The 25,042-nt window shown below is 36.4% G+C and overlaps 1 protein-coding gene across 2 annotated transcripts in view; it reads right to left on the reverse strand.

Moving 5' to 3' along the window:
* Positions 1-25,042, reverse strand: part of opcml (opioid binding protein/cell adhesion molecule-like) — a 120,166-nt gene that overhangs the window by 33,440 nt on the left and 61,684 nt on the right. For both annotated transcript variants that reach the window (XM_043249820.1, XM_043249818.1), the window contains one exon: positions 4,628-4,860. In XM_043249820.1, coding sequence (XP_043105755.1) covers positions 4,628-4,860 — 233 coding nt within the window. The remainder of the gene's footprint in view (positions 1-4,627; positions 4,861-25,042) is intronic.

Here is a 25,042-nt window from a genome sequence, read left to right on the forward strand (position 1 = left end):
CCCAATGCATCCTTCCCCTTTTCCCACTTGAGTCGCACTTTTCTTCTTATCCTCCCTGTTCCTTCACTTGCTAACAGCCTTAGACTCCCTGCATGGCCCGCACATGTCTCTGTTTACCCGCGCTCTGTTGTCTCTACCTTTGGCTTACAAACTTGGGAAGGTGGAGAACTGTTCTTTTTAAAATCTGCTTCAGAAAAATTGTTATTATTGATAAAAAAATGCATTATTAATAAACGTAATATTCTAAATACAAATGAATACATAATAATCTTACATTTAAACAAAATACTGAAGATAATGATAAATATATAATGCCAATGCAAATACGTAAGCTCATTTTTAAGAGTAAAATAATATCCCTTGGACATTACTGATGCCTCGCAGTAAGCTGATCAAGCAGAAAGTGATACCTGTGATCTTTAAAATAGGTCTTCTGCTATTAATTTCAGTGGTTTTCAATTGGTGGGCTCTGATCCAAAAATGGGAACTGTATACTATTAATCTTAAAATAAAAATAAAAATAAAATGTAAAAAACTTCTCAACTTTAGATGCTTACATTTTAATTTTAATTCTGAATCAAAGTTAATTAATGTGTAACTTGGTAAACTGAAAAATGCCAACATTCACAATTTTTTTTTATAAAATAATATATTATATAATACATTGTGTGATCATTGATTGTCTGCTGAGAGCATGAAAACTAGGGACAATAAGAATTTGTAATTTTCAAGTTTTTCTTGGTAATATTTAGATTGCATTGGTAACATTTTAGAAGCGATGATTAAATGTTTTAAGACTAATAGATTACCATATGTAGATATAAATAAAAAATTGCTTAATTCTGTATATAATTATTCATTTTGTTTCTGGCCTAGCTGCTACCACTGAATCCCCAATAATTACTGGAACAAAATCAGCTCAGAACATAAATTTATACCATGTTCTATTAAACAAATGTCAGATTTCAAGCAGATGGAGGAACATATTGAAAACTGGGATTGACATGTGGAAAAATAAATGCAAAAAAAACAAATTATGGGTCCAAAATCCAAAAATACCAACACCTCTCTCATTAGTTTAGATGAGAATTTGTAACGAGGACTCATAATTTCATCTGGCATCAAAGCATCACTCAAATATGTTTGCTCAAGTCTGTGCTCTCGTGTTTGTCTGAACAAATCCTCAGTGCAAAGACGTCTTGGGAGTCGTCTCACTGTTTCTTTGTTTTTGTACTCACAATTGTTTTCATTGTTATTCTAGAAAAAAACCAAAGAGGTTTTGTTGGTATAACAACAAGGGCAATAGTGCTCCATTTAGCATCATCGACATCGCCCTGACCTTGCTTGTTCTGAAGTGTTTCTCTTTTGGGAATCAGGTGATGGCCTTTATGTCATATTCTGCATTTAGGCCACCCACATAACACTGTTCTACAAAACACATGATATTGTTCATTTTGGGTTACGCTGCTCAGTTATAATGGTCTTGGATTTAAAATAAAGTAAATACAGTTTTTTAATGATCATTAGAGGACATTGGCAAAGACCCGGTAGACCAAAAACTAGAGATAATATTCGGTGACAATTCAGGGCCAAATTGGCTGTAAGTGAGTGCATTTCAACAGCCCCGTTCCAGCCAGCTTCAGTCTAAACACCACCTGTGTATGTCTGTCCTTTTGATGCTAGCTGAGAGAGACAAAACAGATATTTTGTGAACTCATCCATTACAGATCTCACTACCCTGTGACCTTGAAACAAGCTAATGTGCTATACCCAGCACAAATATGCAAATAGTCCAAAAAATGGACCTGTTCACTTGTATCATATTAGCCTGCTTACCATACACACTTTTTGATATTCATTTAAAAGACACTTCAGTTGAGTACCGGGTTTGAGTTAGTGAATTTGTGTGCACTGCATTTTCCTAAACATAAGCCTGAGAGATAAAATAAGATCAATTATATCACAAAAAACCCTTTGAAGGAGTTGAAACTGCATCTGAATAGCATATTTAGTCATATCTGATTGCTATTTCCTAAAAACTACGCTGATGGATATTTTGTCTCTGCTGAGTTTTCACACAAACCTACAGTACGTGCTATCAAAATAATTTTGCTCTTCAGATGTGGAACAAATGTACCCTGAAATGTCTCTAGTCAACATCTCCAAACAAGTTAGATGGTTTGTTATCAACTTAACCCACTAGGCTTAAAAGGAATATTTCATGCACAATAAAAAAATGAATATTTGCTGAAAATGTATTTACCCTCAGGCCATGCAAGTTTAGTTTGTTTGCTTATTGGAACAGATTTGGAAAAAAAATATCATTACATCACATGCTCACCAATGGATGTCTGCAGTGAATGGGTGCCGTCAGAATGAGAGTCCAGACAGCTGATAAAATATCATAATAACTCAAAAGAAATATGCATGACAGCATATTTTTATGAAACAAATCCATCATTAAGGTCTTTAAACCGTTGCTTGCCAAAATGCCAGTCCACTTAAAACAATTCTTACACTCCACTTAAACTCTTTTTTGCTTGTAAGGTGCTTGATCTGTGCACATTTCTCTCCAAAACTTTTCATTGGAGAAAGCAATATTATGAAAAGAGGACTTGTAATTTAATGGGAAGCAGTGGTGTGAATTTAAAATTGTCCTAATGATGCATGACGTAATGACCTTTTTTTAATTCATTGCTTTTTTTAAGAAGATGTTAACTGATTGACTGGAGTCATGTGGATTACTTGTGGTTTATTGTTGTTATCAACGATTCTGACTCTTACATTGATGAGCAAGTGACTTAATGCTAAATTTCTCCAAGTCTGTTCTAATGAAGAAATAAACTCATCTGGACGGTCTGAGGGTGAATTATTCCTTTAACTAGCAAGATTAGCATTTTTTGCACCAGCACTAACGAGCATAAACTGGTAGCATAAGCAGTTTTTCCAGCAGCAATGCCCCTCTTAATGCAAGTACATAAAATGAAAACGTGTTTTCCTGCTTAGACTATAATGACCTTCATTTGTCTTCTGCATGTAGTGGTTTTATAAGAATAATGCTTTGTGTACCTTAGAGAAGGAGCTCAAAGGAAAACCTCAGGTTTCGAATTGCGCTGGACGCTAACGCGTCGCATGTCTCCTCTCACGTTGCATCTGATCGATGCATCTGATCGATACCGCGGAAGACGATGAGGCCATTTACAGAGACACGTACCTCCAGCTGCAGTCATCAACCACATAAATAGATGTAGCGCTGATACGCTACAGGACAGCAAATGCGAAATCTAATGGCACTCTGTCCCGTTCGAGAAATGCTAATCAGTGACCTAAAACCGGAACGGGAGCAAGCGTGAAATATGTTAGGACACTTAAAAACAAGCACGCAGATGTCAAGCGAGATATGTGAGAACGATACCGTAGGCACTCTTTGAATTTTTAGAAGAGCCGATGCAATAACAAGCTTCAGAGGCTCAGAGTTTAAGAGGAATAGAGCCACACTTGATGACAGAAATAGACAGGGCGCTACAGTTTGTGTAGGCAGACTTTAGCTGAGCGTGGCAAGATTTAACAAAGCTGAGACAAAGCATTACAGTAAAGGCATACCAAGACCCCATCTGTTCAGAAAGCTCTCAGATCCATTCTCAAGAACACTAGGCTGAAATTGTACACCACTCAGCATGCAACTATTGGGTGTAAGGGAAAAGGAGCCTGCTGCAAACAATCCAATATCTTAAGTGCACTTTTGAGGGCCACAACACCCACTCCGGCATGCTTATGTTGTGCCATGCAGATGCGGAGAATTGAACCGCGTGATAAAACAAGGAAGGCGAATGACTGATTTATTTAAACTGGGATGAAGACTTTATAATTAATTGAATTGCAGGTTAAGCGGGAACTGAACAGACGAGCCTAACTCCAATTTGTGCTTTGTGTGTCTAATCAGAAAAAAAATAAGCATCTTACCTTGGTCTATTTGTTCAGTTATTTAAGTCTGCAGTAATTAGTGTCAGGACAAAGTACTAAAGGTTAATGAGCATTTGATAAGGCTCCGTTTTATTAACCAAAACACTTTTTCCCACTGAAACGTGGGAAATCTGACACTTTTTCTTGACTCCGCAGATGGTCTGAGGAATGTGATAAAAATGGCGTTACTGGTTTTTGGCGCATATCTAATTTGTGTACCCCAAACCGAGATGGATTTGGCTACAAGCGGCGTTAATTGTTTTTTGGACCACAAATATGAAGGCGATCGACTGCACTGTAAATCACGACAAAGGTCTGGGTATTGACACTTGATTTAGTGAGGAGAAAACAAAGCCTCTGCTCTATTTTTGCGTTGCTCTCTGGGCTGCACGTCTTAAATCAATATCCATCAACGATTTTGAAATTACACCCAGATTAAATCCCAATTTCATCACCGGGAGTCACATCTGCTGAGTTTCATTTAATTACATCAGCCTAGAAAAGGAGAATCAAAGTAGTTTGTCAACCGTTATTTACACAACCAAAATGTCAACAAAATCCCAAACCAACACAAAACGAGTTTTTGACATGCTTTCTTCAGCCGCACATTAAATGATCTAAAGATTTCACTTTTAGAGATGAGCAAAATCCTCTCAAGATTTACCTTGTACGATGAGATGCACTTTTGTCGATTCTGGTTTCTTGTTCGTGAGGATGGAACACACGTATGGCCCCTCATCGTATAAGTTCACGTTTATGATCTTTATACTGTATTCAGTGACTGCTGTGTTTAGTAGGACCACTCGGGGGTCCAACGACCATTTTTCATTCCCTGTGAAGAGGATAGTGGTCCTGTTGAGCCATGCCACCCGCGATACTTTGTTGTCCACATTGCACCTGTTGAAAGAAACGCAAAAAGGAGACGATACATTTTGATTACTTGCCATATGTTTAAGTTAAAAATAGGAGGGCACAGGGCTACAAGGAATCACCACAGCAATTTAACAACTCAGTTTGAAGTGAGGTGGATACATTTTGAGCAACTTAAATCAAAAGCAAAGTGTTATAATAAGTTATATGAGGAAGTAATATTAGAATAGCATGTCCAATTATCAGCTAGTATACTTTTTTTTACAGTAAAAGGTCAAGTTAACTTCTACTTGAAGACAAAGCCAAGAAAACAATGATTTATATTCGGGGCACAATACTGGAGTCCAAAACCCGAGCCTAACCTTCAATTCAACAGACTTTACTGGAGAAATATCATAATGCCCATAATATCACTTCAGCTTGCTTGGAATATAAAGGAAAAAAGCAACAGGTAATATAAACAGATATCTGTCCTTTTTCTCTCCTTTTCTATTATAGATCTCGAGTACCAGTTGGAAAATTACAATAGCTTTTCATCTCATCCATTTCAAATAGCCGTGAGGAAAAATTAGGCCAATTCTGGGTGATAGCCACCTTTCAGTTCAGAAGAATCTGGATGAGACACTACATTTGTCTCCTTCACAGGAAAGGACATTTCTTAAAACTGCCGAAAAAGACCCAGAGGCGTTGGCTATACTTATCTTTTTTACCCTTTCCTTAACTTTTGAGTGACGGCTCTAAAGGTTAGGACTAATTGAAAGTCAGAGCTACATATTAAAAAACTGAGGTCGAAATCCCATGCACAGCGGTGTACTTTGACAAAAGAAAAAAAACGAAACAAAACAGTGTTCATGGTGTTTATTTGTGATGTTCTAGCTGGCATTTGCTTTATTTGTCAATAGTTATTTGATATTACAATGGCACAGAATGTGCTGTGTTGACATGGTTTTCATCAATGACACTTTACAAGGTGCACTGAGGATTTTCAAAATGCCATTGCCAAACCATTCACGTCAGCATGCCAAAACACTGCAGTAATTCATATTAGTCTTTAAGAGGGCTTCACGCTCAAGGTCAAAATCAGTAAATGGATTATCAGACCCTTTACTGGTGAATTTCCCGGCTCTGAAAATTAGTCAACAAGAGAGCGCTCTTTTGGCAAATCTGGAGGGCAACAATTGCAAGTGTGAAGTGAATGCTTTCTCAGGATATTCTTCAAAGGGAAAAGCTCATTCAGACTCTGTTAATCTATGCAGAGTGCTGGAGCGCAAGAGAGCTTGCAGAGGATTTGAACCATAGAAAACCACAAGATTAAGCTCCGGTCCATAATCATGCACGCGCTGCAGTTTTTGCTTGGGAATCACTGTGCACATTCCAACAATACAATGGATTTTTTTAAGGTTCAGTCTAAAAATAACCCCATAGCCGCTCTATGCTTGGCCTTAACACCTTAAAAGTGTTGCAGAACCTACTGTTCATATTGTAACATCTCGGGTGCTGTGGGGCCTAATTTCCTTTAACTTAATGCTCGCTTTCCCCTCCGTGCTGAAAAATTCTCATAACTATCAGAAGAAGGTCCCCCAGATGTTATTACGAACATTAATTCTGTACCCAGCACCCTCCATCTTCCGAACCGCACCGTTCATCATGTCCCAATATGTGTCTAGTTGATAAGTGTGTGGATTTGTACCCTTATTCTGGCTGAGAGCGACAAACTGAGCCTTAAACACCAAAATAATGACATTAGCATGATGGGGAAAACATGGAGGCTGTGCCAAAAGTTAATTTTCTGTTCAAAAGTTACATTTTAAGGGGCTTATTGGTGAAAGGCTTGCACTGTGAAAAGGAAGGTCATGGTTCTAATCCCAACGTGGGCACCTTCTCTGGCCGTTCTGAGCAGGACGCTTAACACCTCATCTGCTCCAGGGGTGCTGTGGGACAGATGATTGCGTGCTCGGAATTTGTGCGCCTGCCTGTGACAGATTAGATTAGCAATATGCAAGATAACGAGTTTGCATTGTGGCTGTGGGAACCGTTGCAAAGACCTACAAAATAAAGCGAAGAAGTTTGATTTTAAGCGATTTGAACAGAAACTGTGTCTTGGCTTGAGTGTTTAAGAAAGGTGATTAGACACTGCGAAAATAATTAAACTGCGACTAAATGGGTCCGACTCGATTTGAATTTTAAAACAAACAAATATTTATGTTTATGCAATAGCAGGTCATACAGAACACTGCAATGTCATCACACAGTATATGCTTCACATCAAACAGCATGCATACATTCATAATGATCCATATCAAACAGCCGGCGCACACATTTACATATGCATATCAACCAATGGAGCTATTATAAATGCAATATGCTAAAAAGAAAACCGCCCTCACTGTGCTTGAAATGACTGTCACTTAAATTTAAAGCCGAGGAAAAGCATATAGATTTTTCCTCCCTGTGCTAAAAAGTAAGAGGTGTTTCTTGGAAGGCAGAGCCTCCATTATCCAGCATTGACAGGCTGAGATCAGGCCTCATTCAGTGAACTAATGACTCTGTCACACTAGTCCCTTGCACTTCAGCCTAATGGACTGTCAGCCACCTTGGTGTGAGATCGTTTATATGAAGAAATATCTTCTTAACTCAAGCATGTTCTAAAATACATAGAGTGATTACCAATATTTTACACAGCACCCTTATTTAGAGAGCTTAACACATTTCTGTACCATATGTACTGTATTTTTGGAAAATAGCACACATTTAATTAAGGCTTTTTGAACATTTCCTATTCCTTAAAATCATCTGACTGATTAAAAAACAGATTCACCTACATGCCAAATCTTAAACATCTGCTTAGTGTCATTATAACATCCATATGGTTAATATCGGACATCACCCTGCATATATAAAGTAAAATGTTAAAAAGTATTTTTTGGTCCAATGGTCTAGTTTGCTAGTTTTAAACAGGAAAACCATTTGAACAATCTGAGTACCAGCTTGGGAAATCTGTTAGACCAACACCTCAGAAACTCAGAAAATCATCTGGTGGTGTTGTTTATTCTGACGAATTCCTGACTCTTTTACTAAAAATCAATACATTGTCACAAGCAGCACAAGTATATTTAAAGCAATAGGAAACAATACACAAATAGATCTGCTTTATATTTATGAAAAAAAGTATTAGAATATTAAGTATATGATCATGTTCCATGAAGATATTTATACATTTTCTACAGTAAATATCAAAACATAATTACGGATTAGAAATGTGACAACTTTAAAGGTGATTTTCTCAATATTTAGATGTTTTGTACCCTCAAATTCCAAATATTTAAATAGGTATATCTCTGTTAAATATGGTCATATCTTAACAAACCATACATCAATGGAAGGTCTACAAATAAAGGGTTAAAACTATGACAAACATATAGGGCACAACAGTTTTTTAATGTTTGGGTGATGACAACGGGAGGCAATTTCATAAAATGACACCTGCCATATTTTCCGTATCGCTGCTGTGCCTTTTTAAGATATGAGTAGGTCAGTGAGACTCTGTGCTGTGGGGATTCGGTGCTAGCAGATCATTGTCGGCAGACGGCCATGTGGTCTCAGGGTGAGATTAATGACAGGCAGGCTTTATGTGATGGGAGACTGATGAAGGCCATTACACCAGGGGCAATGAATGGTGGCCACTCTGTTTGGGCTTTCAGATAGAGGGGAAACAGGAATGATTTCCCCAACCAGACACAGACAGCAGAGTCAAGAGTTTCATACTTGGATTAGCAGAAGGTGGGAGATATATATATATATATATATATATATATATATATATATATATATATATATATATATATATATATATATATATATATATATATATATAAATAAATAACAAATACTGTCACAAAGAAAACCACACTTTAGGATGTGGTGTAAAAAAAGCATATGCCTCCAGCAAGACTCGAAAGAGCACTCCAAAAATGCTAATGTTAAAAAATGATATTATTTTTTAATAGAAAAATTGTATTTTTTTCAAAATACACTGCATTTTATGAATGAAGCTGAAACACCTTGACTTCCTATTTTGCAAAAAAAATATCCAAAAGTTTTTGTTCACATAATATATGACTGTAATACGTACCTTTATTATTTATATATAAATACACACACATGCATTTATATATTTATAAAACATTTTATGTTTATATTTTAAATATATTTATATAATAATATATATTATATGAATATAAATACATACATTGAAACATTTTCAAGACATAATGTATGTGTGTATATCTTTATATATCCATAATAAGATTACATACACATATATTAACAAGAACTTTTGTTTGGATGCAATTAATAGTGATTAATCTTTGCTTAAAGCACTAAAAGCAATGTTGTTCTTTTGTTAGGTTCTTTTCAAAAAGTCATAAAAATGTATCAAAGTTTCCACAAAAATATTAAAGCAGAACGAAATTCTGCAATGCAAATCATACAAAAATATATATATTTTTAAAAATATTATTTTTTAATAATATTTCACAATATTTCTACTGTTACTGTATATCTGAGCAAATAAATACCATTTTGGTAAGCATAAGAGCATAAAAGCATAATTTTTTTTGCAGTCTGCCTTACCAAGCTAAATGTTTTAGCCATTCTATATCAAGCAAAATAAAAATAAAATTATTTCAAATGTACATTATTGTATGATTTGAACTAGAATGCAAACCAAGATGTCATATTTTTACCGAGAATAATTCTTCATGTTGAGACATTCTTCGTTTTCTAGCCAGGGTGTTATGCATTTCCTGCGGAGGCTTTCAAAATTTTTCCCACTGCAAAAGCAAAAGCGTTTGCTTTTTTGTACCTCATTCAAGTCTCCTGAGTGAGCCGTGGCCCTCGTTTGAATTGAAATAACAGTACAATAGTACAGGCCGCCACTTGTGATTGCCACTTTTGTCACTGCTTTCAAGGTGGATGCACTAACATTCTATTTGTGTCAGTCCTCAGAGGATCCGTCTGAAGGCCTCAGCCCACCTCCATAGCTAACTAGTCATGTGGATGAATGGCCTGCAGAAGTATGAAGAGAAACTGCCATTTTTGGCCCATCACTCAAGAACACGAGAGACAGACAAGCCCGATAAATGCTGCCGTTTGCTTTGTCCCACACAGCGGTATCTCCACATCAAAGACCCGAAGCTCCACCGGAACTGTGCTGGAGAAGGAAAACGCCACATTGGGATGGAAAATAATACATCAAACAGGAAAAACACATTGCTAATAATACCTTTTTATCACTTCATGTGTTCCTTTGGAATTAAACCCATGACCTTTACATTGCTATTTAAGCTACAGAAATTCACATTGTTATTTTTCTCTTTATATAGAGAACGTGTGATTTATTTGAAATCATTTTAGTCTTTTTTTGTTAATTTAGGCTAAATAAATTCTGACTTCTAATTTAAATCATACTTTATTTTCACAAATTAAAATAGTATTTTATAGTAATATTTTATATTCAACTCCTTGTGAATTCAAGTTTAACCTCGAGCTTTAAACCAAGCTAATTGATCCGTGGTTGAGATATGCATACGACCTCAAGCCACATCGCATCCGGTAAAAACACATATAAGATTATATATTAGACAGAAAGTCTTTTTGGTACAAATGCTCTTGATAAGCCTTGAAGGACATACCGCTAAGCGGAAGTATTCACTCTCTCTGTTTTGTGCACTGAATGCCACATTAAAACAGAAAAGAGAACACATGCAACCTAAAAGGATAAAACTGTAGAAAGACATGAAGGAGAGAAAAACTAGGGGATGTTGAATATGCCTTAAAGCAAGGACAAGTCACTGAAAATGCACTGAGTGAACAACATCTCTTAAACAAGCTACATACCACATGAAATCTATCATTCGGAAACGTTCACGGAAGGATGAAGTTGGTCAGAGAAGCGTACTTTCAGACTGTTCCAGAAAACAAAGCTGAAATGTCCAAAATTGAATATAGAAATAAAGCTTAAAAGGCTGTTTTGTTCTCTATCCAAGCAAAATAGAGTATGTGTGAACAAAAAAACTCAAGTCATTTTCTAAGAAAAATCACTTTGAAAAGATTTTTTTTCTTCTTTAACTTTTTACAAATGGGCGACAGCACTTTCACACACTCGCAAACGTTTTATACATACAAAAATATCAGCATGAGCTGCTGCAGGTCACCACCACCAGAAAAGAGTTGGCAAGGTCTCATTTAAAGATGAAAAGAAGAAATTCCCCCTCCGGAAACATCAGGCAGCTGGACTCAAAACAAAGGATTCTGGTCTTGGAACCTGAGGGGGTTTAGCCAGTGCTCCCTACAAACTCTGAAGCATGCAGTAAAAGAACACTGTATGGAATGACAATCCGCAGAATTTCCCCTGAGACAGATATCCAGGATGATCCGCTCTTTATCTGGACCCTTGTCTGTAGACACCTATTTATAGTTCCCATGGTAATAGTCGGAAGAGAGGTTTAATCGCTGCATGCTCGTTTTCAGCCTTCGTGATGTTCTACAATATTTAAACTAAACCGCACAAAATGGTCATAGACTTCAAGACCTTATAAATGATTTTAATAAAATTCTTGGTCTATGCTGGCTCAGAAAGATATTGTGGTCCAGCGCACATGAACTTGGAGAAGCAGGGTTAAACTTTTATTTGTTCTCCAACATTACTGTTCATTATATTGATGAAGATTACACTCTGGGAGATACATAAGCTGAATGGTTCATTTGTATTAAAAAAAAAGATTTGAAAGGAATCTCATAAACTCACAACAATGCTATACAAATTCTCCAGACTGCTCACATTTATGGTACGAATGGAACTAGATAGATAGATAATTATAATCCATCTATAAAAAAAACATTCATGGTCGTTTACTTGCTTACATGCTTTCACCTGATTTTCAAACTCCTCATCTGTAGTGTCTAGCATTAAACTATCAATTTCTCAAACGCAAACTTGACATTTGTGCATGATTATGTGTGTGTATGTTTTTTAATTACTGGTGCCTGAAATTTTTGAAATGCCCCAGTATTGGCAGAGAAGAAAAATAACTTGCTTTTTAAACAATAAACCAAATTATGAATGCAAGCTGAATGCAACTGTTGCAGACACATTGAACAAATTAGCATAGTGTTGCAATATTCAACCTCCCTAAAAAACTACGAAAACAAAGTTTCATGCACTATTTCTAAACTATGTGTGTCTGTAAACTTAAAGTTGAAAAGCACTACAAATTCGTTACAATTGCTTTTAATTTATGCATTAATGGTGCAGTCCTTCTGCACTGTATATGATACGCCTATAGGTGGTGACAAGTTACATCTATATGTCATGGACTCATTCACTCATCCTATTGGTTCAAAACACAGATTCAATGAAACAATGAGGAAAACAAGTGAGAAGTCTTTATGACTGAGTAAATAAATCACTGTGCACTTCATTGAAGTGATTTATTAAAAAAAAACACGGATGTCTATAGGGAAAAAATAAAGCGATGTTGCATCGAGTCAGATGGATGGATGGATGGATGGATGGATGGATGGATGGATGGATGGATGGATGGAAGGATGGATGGATGGATGGATGGATGGATGGATGGATGGATGGATGGATGGATGGATGGATGGAAATTGGGTGTCGTTTTCTTTTCTTTCCGGTGTGATTTTTCTGCCCTTGTGTATACTTCAGAAATTTGCATCCTTTTCCGACCATTTCTCGTGGGTGCTGTGCATTTCTCTGTCTCCAATTGACAGCTCAAAATGTCTTCCAGATACGCATGACTGGGGCAGAATGACTGCCGGCAACGCCAATGAATAGAAACAAGTCCCCACAGCGTGAGAGTGAGAATGTAGATAACTGATAAAGCCAAGATACACCTACTGCCTATCATCAGCCTGATTCAATTCTGCTTTATCTAGCTGCAATGATACGATTCTGATACCTGATAATACTGTGGCTGCAGCAGCACTCTGGGCTTTTTTTTTTTTTTTAAAAGAAAAGATAAAGAGAATGGAAAGGACATGGAGGTAGAGAACGAGAGAATGAAAGAGAAAAAAGTCATGAGCTGTGTGATTTGGGAGTTCATATGAGGGAAATTATTCTAATACTACGGAAAGGTAAATACACACTCTTTGCACGACTAACATTTGCAATAGGTGCATAAGTGAATTCAAACTACTTTGATGTGAGAAAGCAGGAGTGGCAGAAATTCAAAATGTTTTACAAGCGCTAATGAAATCCTGGGAGAAACTTCCAGTAAGTCAATATTACTCTAGCAAAAAACAACATGCACGCTTTTCCTTTTACAGGAGAGTACAGAGACCGAATCTCTCTGTTTAAATCTAGACCAAGCTGGGAAATCTGCACATGAACAAAATTATGTTTACAAAGACAGCCCATCTTTTATCTAAATGCAAAATCTCAGAGCGATATCGCCTCCGCAGCATATTCATTAACTCTCAATGCATGAATCGTGGGAGGTTATTAGGTCAATCAAAAGCCAAAGCTTGTGCTGCTAATAGAATCTGTACAGGTGGTCCAGAAAATTTCCAAGTCATCGTCGTTCTGATTGGTTGAGAGCAGCGTGCCGTGTCTAGCGGGCGCAGGATGTAGGCCGTCGGGAGGCCTGATTAATCTTCATTTTCCTGATCTGTCATTTTTAGCCATGATTCACCAATCAGCTGAAGACATTGGAAGTAATTACCAGACTTTACAAAGTAGAAAAAAATACTGTTAGAACTAGCACAGAATATGTGCGTGAACATCTGCTGATGCAGAGCTACAGGGTTTGGAGAAGCTAATGCGTTGCTGTGAATTCATCAATAGAAATATCATGTTAATAATAAATTAAAAAAAAACATTATAATTCATAATTCATAATTTGATAAATTAATAATAAATAAGAAAGCTTGACAGATCTTTTTCAATAGTTTTAACTGTGAAGACCTGCTCTTTTGTAAAAATGCTTTCAAAGGTTCATTTCATTACTTGAGAAACAGATAGACAGAGGAATAATGCATAAATAGACAAAGATATTAAATCATTTAAATAAAATAACAACCATAAACACTAACCTCAAACCTCAAACGTCTTTTTTGTTAAATAAATGAATGAGTGAATGAATAAAAGACCAAATTATTTCCACTATCTACAACAACATCCTGTTTTCTGCTCATGCTCAGAGTGGGAACGGTAAGTCTGCACACACACACACACACACACACACACACACTAAATGTGCCAGGTGAAATGATAAATGGCAACCAGTGTGTGTACTGTCTGGGCCACCAGGTAGTACGAAGCTAATCACCAACAACTCAACAAAACAATATGAAATGTTCTGTAAGACCCCTGAAATGCAGTTTCAGCATTAGAGGAAGCATTGACTACTGATCAGAGAGAACAAACTCTATCCTTCTCTCTTCTCCTTCCACAAAAATCAATTTCTCCCTCTTCAGGCAAACCCATTCTGAGAAGGCTTATGGATAGAAGTGTTTATGTTCTTTAGTAAAGCATTAAAGCCAAGTCAAAAGCCTTGACATTAGAAATAAAGGAAGTGAAGGACAGAATCGAGTTGAGTGAAAGAGGCGATGATTCACTGTCAACTATAACAATTCTGAATCTCTATCTCTCTGTCATCATTCTGAAAATTCAAAAACATCTAAAAACATCTGTGTGGAATTTCAAGAACATTTGAAAACATGAAAATTTGCCCCAAAAGAAAAAAGAGTTTCTGCCTAAATGCAAAATTTATTTATTTTACCATTAAAACATATTCAGAATAACATTATGACATAGTCGTTATTGCTCTTTAAAAGTTTAGGGTTGCTGAGTTTTTTTATGTTCTTGAAATAAGTGCCTTTTCCTTGACTTTATTATTCCGTTTCAGTGACATGATCTTTCAGAAATCTCTCTCTCTCGCTCTCTCTCTGTGTTTGTGTGTTTGAGGAAAATACATTTAGAGAGAGATAGATAGATAGATAGATAGATAGATAGATAGATAGATAGATAGATAGATACAGACGTGGACAAAATTGTTGGTACCCTTTGGTCAATGAAAGAAAAAGTCACAATGGTCACAGAAATAACTGTTATCTGACAAAAGTAATAATAAATAAAAATTCTATAAATGTTAACCAATGAAAGTCAGACATTGTTTTTCAACCATGCTTCAACAGAATTATTTAAAAAAATAAACTCACGAAACAGGCATGGACAAAAATGATGGTACCCCTAGAAAACACTGAAAATAATGTGACCAAAGGGACATGTTAATTCAAGGTGTGTCCACTAATTAGCATCACAGGTGTCTACAACCTTGTAATCAGCCATTGGGCCTATATATATATGGCTCCAGGTAATCACTGTGTTGTTTGGTGATATGGTGTGTACCACACTCGACATGGACCAGAGGAAGCAAAGGAAAGAGTTGTCTCAAGAGATCAGAAAGAAAATTATAGACAAGCATGTTAAAGGTAAAGGCTATAAGACCATCTCAAGCAACTAGATGTTCCTGTGACTACAGTTGCACATATTATTCAGAAGTTTAAGATCCATGGGACTGTAGCCCTCCTGGACGTGGCGCAGGAGGAAAATTGATGACAAATCTAAGAGACGGATAATCCGAATGGTAACAAAAGAGCCTAGAAAGACTTCTAAAGAGATTCAAGGTGAACTTCATGCTCAAGGAACATCAGTGTCAGATCGCACCATCCGTCGTTGTTTGAGCCAAAGTGGACTACATGGGAGACGACCAAGGAGGACACCATTGTTGAAAACGAATCATAAAAAGCAAGACTGGAATATGCCAAACTACATGTTGACAAGCCACAAAGCTTCTGGGAGAATGTCCTGTGGACAGATGAGACAAAAATCGAAGTTTTTGCCAAGGCACATCAGCTGTATGTTCACAGACGAAAAAATGAAGCATATCAAGAAAAGAACACTGTCCCTACTGTGAAACATGGAGGAGGCTCTGTTATGTTCTGGGGCTGCTTTGCTGCGTCTGGCACAGGGTGTCTTGAATCTGTGCAGGGTACAATGAAATCTCAAGACTATCAAGGAATTCTAGAGAGAAATGTACTAGCCAGTGTCAGAAAGCTTGGTCTCAGTGTTTGAGGTCATGGGTCTTGCAACAGGACAATGACCCAAAACACACCGCTAAAAACACCCAAGAATGGCTAAGAGGAAAAATTGGACTATTGTAAAGTGGCCTTCTATGAGCCCTGACCTCAATCCTATTGAGCATCTTTGGAAGGAGCTGAAACATGCAGTCTGGAAAAGGCACCCTTCAAACCGGACACAACTGGAGCAGTTTGCTCATGAGGAGTGGGCCAAAATACCTGCTGAGAGGTGCAGAAGTCTCATTGACAGTTACAGGAAGCGTTTGATTGCAGTGATTGCCTCAAAAGGTTGCGCAACAAAATATTAAGTTAGGGGTACCATCATTTTTGTCAGGTCTGTTTCATGAGTTTATTTTTTTAATAATTCTGTTGAAGCATGGTTGAAAAACAATGTCTGACTCTCATTGGTTAACATTTATACAATTTTATTTATTATTACTTTTGTCAGATTAAAGTTATTTCTGTGACCATTGTGAGTTTTTCTTTCATTGACCAAAGGGTACCAACAATTTTGTCCACGTCTGTAGATAATATATTTCATATTGCCACACACACACACTTAAAACAATGATTCTCCAAGCCTAAAAACAAGCCAATAATCATGTTCATTAGTAATGAGAAAAGTCCTAAACTTACAGTTTTTGCAAGTATTCAGAAATATTTTTGGAGATGGATGTTCTATTTGGGAAATAAAATACACAGAATAATAATAGAAATGTTCTTTTCCAGCCTTAGAAGAAAAAAATACATTTCTTGGATTGTGAAAATCCATTTCCTCTAAAACCACGAGACTTTTGTGACAGCTGCCTATACATTAAAATCTATCCGGCCCACTCACACACCACCAGATTGAAAATCATGGCAGTCGTACAGAGGGGAAGCCTGAACCCATTTCAGTTTAATTACAGCACATTTTATTCCCAGGAAAAACAATAGCCCCTTCAAACTGCCTGTGAGGTTTTACCTCAAGATGATTTAGCTCTCAAGATGTCAAACTTTCTGTCAAGCAAATACATGGGTAGCAGTAGCCTAATAGTTAAGATTCTGCACCGCAGACACAAAGGTTCAGCCGGGAGCAGGAATGGGACAGGAACTGGGGACTTACTAATATCACAGTCCTGCTCTATCACCATTGTGCCCTTGAGCTGGGCACTTAACCTCGGGTTTCTCTCCTAGAAGTGAGCCAGCAATTAATCCACAGAAAGTCAGTACGGATAAAAAGCATGCTATGTGGTAACAAGCTAATAAGTTTGCAGATAGTGGCCAAAATCCACCCACTCAGACTGTCTGAATAACAGGTAAGATTACTACACTTTAAAACTGATTATCAGCAAAGCCAATAAGATCAGAACCGACGTACTTTGCCAGTTTTGTGTGAAATACAAATCAGATAGCCAGCAAACCGACTGTGGTTGGGCCGTGAACATGTCGTTTGAGACTGAGACTACGCATTACATAACAGTCAGAGCATGAATCTGCACGGAAAGACACTGATCATTAGCGTCAGCAGATAGTATCCTACATTATGAAACTCTCCTAATGTTTTTGATAGCACAAAAATGCCTAATAGCCTCCAGTGCTTGACTTTTCATTACTTTGGGCTTTTGTCGATGATGTTCTTTGGAGACCCTGATACAATCAAGTCCACTTTTACTGCAGAACTCTACCTAATTACCGCACCATTGTCTTCAAAGGAAATCCTAATCTAAAACCGCACTGCAATCTTTTATAAAACACCTGAGAGCCCATTCGTGTTCCTTTTGGAAGCCCTGGCACTTCATCAGTTCTCACGCACACACACACGTATACACACACACACGCAACGCAGACAGCTCTGAAAGCAAAAAGATTGTATTTGCACCTCTAAGGAAACGAGGCACAAGCAGAGGTTTGCGCTGCCAGGCAGTGATACGTTATGCTTCGTGCATGCAGTATAGGAAGATCCAGTCTTGTGAGGAAACAATTGCTATTCCGTTTAAATTGCATTTCGAGTTTCTTTTGTTCTTGTCCTGCTTCATATTGAAATTACAGACGCCATGAAATTTGTATTAAAAGGTCACCCGAAAAGGGGTGTGCATAGTATTTCTTTTTTCTTTGTTCCAGTGCAAACCTCTAATTTTCTACAAAACAAATGCATATTTGTACATTGATTAATCTCCATTTGCACATGTCTATAGAGAAAGCCCAGAGGTCACTCTAATAAACTACAAAATGTCATTAGTGTGAGTGGCATCTAAATTAGAGACAGCCACTTCACCATGACCATCTCAAAGAAAACATTGTTATTCAAAGGCTGTTCACTGGTGGTGTACTTGTTTTAATGGTTCTTTCTGTAGTTACATTGTTGTGCCAGTATTAGTTTGTATATGTCTTTATGAGTACGTTTCTGACATTGAATCGTTCATTTAACCAACTCATTCAAAACAGCTGATTCATTGGAACAAAACAAGCAGTCGTTGAATCAATTATTCAGCCAATTCGTTCAAAAAACCCTCATTCTTCAAATGACACAAGTGACTGTTGTTATCAGTGAGCTACTAATTCAACTGATTTTTTTAAACAAATTGAGTGTTTATGAGTTAGTGACTGAATCATACATTTAACCAGTTCATTCGATCATCGTTTTGTTATCAGTGAGTTGCGATCAGTGAGTTTAGAATCAGATTCATTCAACTAATTTGATTCAAAAATATTCCTTCAGAAGAAAAAAAAAACAAATGATTCATTAACAAATACTGATTCATTGAAGATTCAGTGCAAAAAAGTAACAATCAATTAACTATCAGTTAACTTCTTGTTTATTGAACTGCTATATTAAAGCAACATCACAAAATCATTCTGCTTCCAACCCACTTAACAACCCAGTGGTTGCTATAGACATATTTTGACATCTTCTGGTCTAAGACACCAGATCTACAAACAAAAAGTGTTTTGTTACACTACTTGTTTTTTATTTTACTTATTTGCATATTTTTTTCTGTTGAACCATTATATAAAAGCAATACTCACAAGATATGTCTTACGGGTATTTTCTGACTGCTGATTATATATTTTTTTTTAATCATCAAGTATTTGCCCTAATGTTATTACATGACTTTCACATATTTCTTCTCCTTCAACAGCGCAACATAACAAAAAATACCATAAAAAGTGCATTTGGTAGCATACAGGTTTTGAACAACACGATAGTGACTTTTGGGTGAACTATTCCTTTTATGTACGTAAGCTGGTAAAAAAAAATAGATATATAACGAAAAATACACATACACTTACTACATGTCAAGAAATAAACACTTCAACAAACAAATCCTACTGAGAGTTTTTTTTGCCCACCTACAACCACTGACATTTAGACAGATGTGGTTTGTATTTTCCTCTGACTATCTTTCTTGCTGTTGCCCCTGGTCAATCAGAGATCCAGTCGGGCTTAAAGAGAGAATTAAGAGGAGGCCAAGATTCAGGTAAATCTGACAGGGTCTGCAGGAGCTATGCCTGAATAACTGCACAGGCTGGCCTTGCTACTCTCTGCTTTCGTCAGAACTCCGGGCATTAGCTGAAGAAAACCGGAAAAATGTTCAGAACTCAAGCTGTGTGTATGCACATCACGGTTACTTAAGACAAATACAGTCTGAGGGCTATTGAAATATAGTTAAAGCTATTATTTCCCTTATTCCCTGAAAGCATAGAAATCACGTCCTGTTCAACAACTGCACATTTAACTAAAACACAATAGCACTCGAAATGGTATTTTAAACATACATGCAACCCTTTGTGGTTTGCTGGAAATACACCTTTTAAAAATTGCTGAGATATCGATCATGATGTTTTATTACAACAACTTGGATTCAGTCTTTTTCTTTTTATTCGATTAGAACAGATTTTGTATTTGTTTTTGGAGCTCACTGGTTATATGCCGCATTGGTCTAACTTTATGCACAATTTTATGTTTTGTGGATAATTCTCACCATGTTCTCTATATAACTGAGGTCAATAAAGTTGTTTCAAAATGAAATGCAAGATCTGTGCAAATTAAAAGATATTCTTACATATAGATTAGATATTTTTATCCTATATAAAATTCCAAATGAATGCAAACATTATCAAAATATTTTGGAAAGTTTTAGCATTTTCGAGAAAGAAAAATCTCTGTCCGGTTTGACCAGAACACAGCATGAGGTTTAAAGATTGCATTGTGGGATTTTCACGCCAAATTAAAAATATAATAAAATTTATTTTTCTTTGTTTTTATTTACTTATTTCATAATCCTAACCCAGGTGAATACATACAGTACAAAATATAATGTAGAGTATATATTAAAATTCTTTGCACAGTAAGAGTAATACTGAATTTCTACTTCCAGGACTCATGGGCCTATGATAAACACGGCTTCAAACATTGCGGAAACATCAAAAAAGTAAGAAAAAAAGGCACCCTTCACATTCATATTACCATAATCTATTTATGCAGGAAATGCTTTATCATTGTGCATTACATAAAGCATACACAGAAGCAAAAAAAAAAAGGCAGGCCAAACTGAGGAAAGTCAGCAAAACTTTCACTACAAACTGTGACTACTAATGTAGACTATTAAATCAATACGAAAGAAGACCAATTTAAGGCTTTTTACTTTCAGGGGATTGCATCAGAAATATCAGACAGTATATTTAAGAGATAATCAAAGTGTGAATGCTTTTAATGTCCCTAAAGGCAAAGCAAGCCTTCAACGGCATAGCTATTCTCTCAGTCTGTCAATATTGGTCAATGCTGAGCTGCAGGCTTCAGTGCACATCAAAGTGCATCTGCTGTCTTAAAACATGCTTTAGGCACTTACAGTAAACTGTGCAGAGAAAGCCTCTGTGATTGTCAAATTAAAAACCAAAAAAAACACGTTCTCTGGCACTCCCAGGATACATTACTGAGAGTCATTTCTAATGTAAAGTGTAATGAGACCCTCAGTGATAAAGCAATAGCAGAGTAATATAATCTTTGTTGCTACATTTGCAAATCAGCATTCAATACGACCGTGTTAAAAGCTAAGTAGGAAAAATCTTGTATTGCACTTTGCACTTACACTAATGCTGTAAATAAATCAAACAAAGTGATCCTACACGCGTATTGTGAAAATGACGCCGCCCTGCTTTTGTTGCAAGTGACAAAATCGAAAATGAGTTTGGTAAACTCTGTGACTTCAGCTTATCTCACACATTACAAAAACACGACTGCCAAGCATCGTATTTCAGAGTATCCGCTTGCAACAAAATGTTCCTGAAAGGTGTGCGGAGACATCAAATCTGTCACCATTCGATACATCGTTCATAAGAGAATACAGGAGAAAGTTGTGTTAGACGTTTGTTGTTTTAGTGAAGTAAGTTTAATGTTGCCATGTCTTCTGAAGAACTGCAAAAGCATTCATATTTGACTTGCTCAGCAACAACTGAGCATGCTGAATCACAGTGACTGGACCGTCAGTTCCTGAGAGGGAGCAAAGCAAATCACAGATTATATCTGTATGCTTGTGATTTATATCAATCAGCAAAAAAATGTAATGAATAAAAAAGTCCAGGGACCCCCTAGACACAAGTGAATCCTTATATTACAGCAATTTAAAGCACAAAGCAGAAAAAGTATATTGGATTATATAAAGTTTTACATGATTTATTCTTTTTAGCAAGCTACAGGCCTTTAATATAATTCTAAAAATGTCTCCCTTTACATCATGGTGCAGAAGTCTTTTGCGCTTATTTTGAGACAGTAGACGTAAAAATCACTTTTATATTTTTAGTACTATGTCAAGATATTCACTTACCAGCCTGAAGCAACTTAGGCTTACTAGATAATCCATTAATCATTTTCTAGAAGAATCATGTTGTGTCAGAGTGTGTGTCAAACGTGAGTATTAAATATGATACATTAGGCTTATGATTATCTCTCAGTCATCGCTGTATTACACTGCTTTATGGATTTGATCATAAAACGAAGCATTTATATATCATCTTACTAAGTCATATTATTGAACGATATATTGACAGCTGATATTTATATGCATTTTACGTACTGTATGTAGTCTGATATATACCTTATAATGAATTTGGCAACTGCATCAAATTGCATATTTTTTTCTCTGAATAAAATGTAGGTGTTCTCCATTGAGTGAAAGCTCTATATTCTCACACTATAAGAGCCATAAAAGCATGATGTATGAAATATGAATGATCCTTTTTTTTTAAGATTTTGTCTAAAGGTTCAATGAACTGAATATTGCCAAGCCCGAGCTGTGACCAATCTATCAATACAGAGCTTCACTGTCCCTGAAACTCTAGAGAATGAACCTTCTATAGTATAAAAAATTCATGTCCGAATAGGAAAGATCCTCATGTCCATACCAAACCTTCGGAAAATGCAGAATTGCTATTAAGACTTAAAAGATAAGAAGAATCTTCAGGAAAAAAAAAAAAAGTCCCTCGTAAATGAATGCTTTGAACTGAGTCTTTCGGTAAAACTGCTTATTGGTCCTGTTAAGTAAAAACCAAGAGAAGACTTCAGATCATTAGTGTACAAATCATTAGAAGCGTCACGTTAAACTTGAACCCATAAGACAGTGACCGGTGGAGCATTACAAAGAGAGTATGGCCTGCCCTTGCTCCTGTGCTAATTTTATAAGAAGAGTACCCCAAGGCAGACAAATGAGAGCTGTGCACTCCACGTAGAATAACATCAATGACCGCTCACATCCCATGACTATAGAGTCCCTTTCAGAACACTCCCAAAAATACATAATTTAACAGCAGAGAGCATCATCACATCACTTATTGATTATCTTTATATTATCTCTATAAGCTGTGTGAATATATTTATAAAGGTAGTGAATAATGATTGGTACTCCAAGATTGTTGATTTATGCCATTTGATATGGAATTAATATATAATATATATGTGTATTTTTATAATATACTGTATATATGTGTATTTTTAGGACAAGAATATCCATGCAAGTTACTGCTTATGTGACTCAGGTATGGTTTTAATAAAAGCATTCTTTCTCTGCATATCTACCTCATCCAAAAATTCATGCCTGGAAAAATATGAATATATATCATGCCTCAAATCTCCAAGTGGGTGGACTTGGAATAGAATAGGGTGGAATATAAGCAGTACTTGCTTATTTCACACCGCCTAATGCAATTGCACGATTCAACTGTGCCTGTTGGCCTGGAGGCAGAACTACGGTTCCCAGAATGCAATGCAGCAGGAAACGTGCAAAAATATTGCTTTACTGTTCATTTTTTACATTAACGTTTAATTTTTTAACAGATGCTTTTATCCAAAGCGACTTATAAATGAGCACAATGGTACCAACAAAAGAGAAATGATACGCAAGTGATATGAACTGTCTCAGTTAGTTGAAGAAAACTGACGGAATAGAAAAATAATGGGTCAAGCTGGAGTTAGAGTTCTTTTTTGCTTTTGTTAATTGTATAATAAATAAAAAATAATCAGATAACAGAAAGTGGTAGAGTTAGTGTTAATTGAATCTATGTCCTTAAATATGTGGTTGTTTAGTCACACAGACAGTGATTGTCTGTATCGTACAGCAAGTATGAGTTAAATTCACTCAGAACTTACTCTCATGCCATGACAAACCAAAGACGGCATTCTGAAGAACCTCTCAGCATTTTATCATCCAAATAATTAAAATATATGTTGTTTTAGACCTCACATTCATTTTTTGGACTCAAATTGTAAGTCATGTAGGTTGGAAAGACAAGAGGGTGAGTAAATGATGACAGAATTTTTATTCCAGGGTGTACTAGTCCTTGAAACACAAAATACTTGAGTTCAAGAGCCATTATAAAGAGTATTTGTCCACAAAAGTACTGACCCAGGCAAACATTACATGAAAGTACACATAAAAAGCACCATTAACGAAACCAACACAGTATCCTACTGTGATATTCATTCTTGCACACAGTAATTTTCCACAATCACAAAAATTTGACATAATAATAGAATTATATGAAAACACGTACATAATGTATAGAAACTATATACATACATATCTATACGTGCCTCTTATGCAACCTCCACCCTGAAACATTCGTTAAGCACCCATGATTCGTTGAATTATATAAGACCGATGCCATACCACAACTCAGACAGACAGCCAAAATCCAGTTTGAGATAACTCAAGCTAACTCTGTGAAAAGAGTGTCGTGTTTCTACTAGAAATGCTATGCTGAAATCTCCAGCACTGTAATGTTGATAAGAGAGATCACCATTGTGAGAAGCTTTCAACCATCTGTCACTCTGACAGTCGGGTCAGGGGGCGTCCACTTAAGACTTCATCATCCTGCCTGCTTCAGAGAAGGACCCTCAGTTCAATTAATAACATGTTGTAGTGCTTTGTTTTCTGCTGTTTGATTTCCATCAGTGGTGCTGGTACTCGTTCAAGGCCTGAATAGATCCGCGTTCAGTATTTTACAGCAGTTAGTAACATAAAAAGGGTAATAAAAAGATAATTTTCTTTAAGTCATTAAGCATTTTTGGTTCTACTGGTGACATTCCTTGTGTGCGCTCGGTGCTTGTAACTCTAATTTAATCAAACCAGCAGTTTAATAAACTGAATTATAAAGGACAAACAATTAAGTTTCTGTGTTAGCCTAACACCTCAGGTTATGATCAATGTGTTTACTAATAAGAGTGATATTGAATTCCTGAGTTAGGAAGCTCTGACTGACAGCTCTTTTTCCGCTCTTTTAATAAAGTACAAACAAATAACTCCTACGCTGGCATTAACATTATTTTTGCGGCCATAAAAGTGTTTCCTGAGGGATGAACATAATTGGTTGTTTATAAATAAAAGCTAGAAATACCATTAAACGGTTGCTATGTGTCACTGGAGAGATCAGAGTAAACAACCTGTTTTTATTGCACATATTCCTCTTCATGACAACACATGGATATTGGAAAGCGCATGAAATTAACTGATAAACAAGACTATCCATCTTTGTGCTTGAATCAACCTAAAATTTATTTGTGATTGTAATG

This window comes from Puntigrus tetrazona, chromosome 10 (genome assembly GCF_018831695.1).
Source record: "Puntigrus tetrazona isolate hp1 chromosome 10, ASM1883169v1, whole genome shotgun sequence".
Classification (NCBI taxonomy): Eukaryota; Metazoa; Chordata; class Actinopteri; order Cypriniformes; family Cyprinidae; genus Puntigrus; species Puntigrus tetrazona.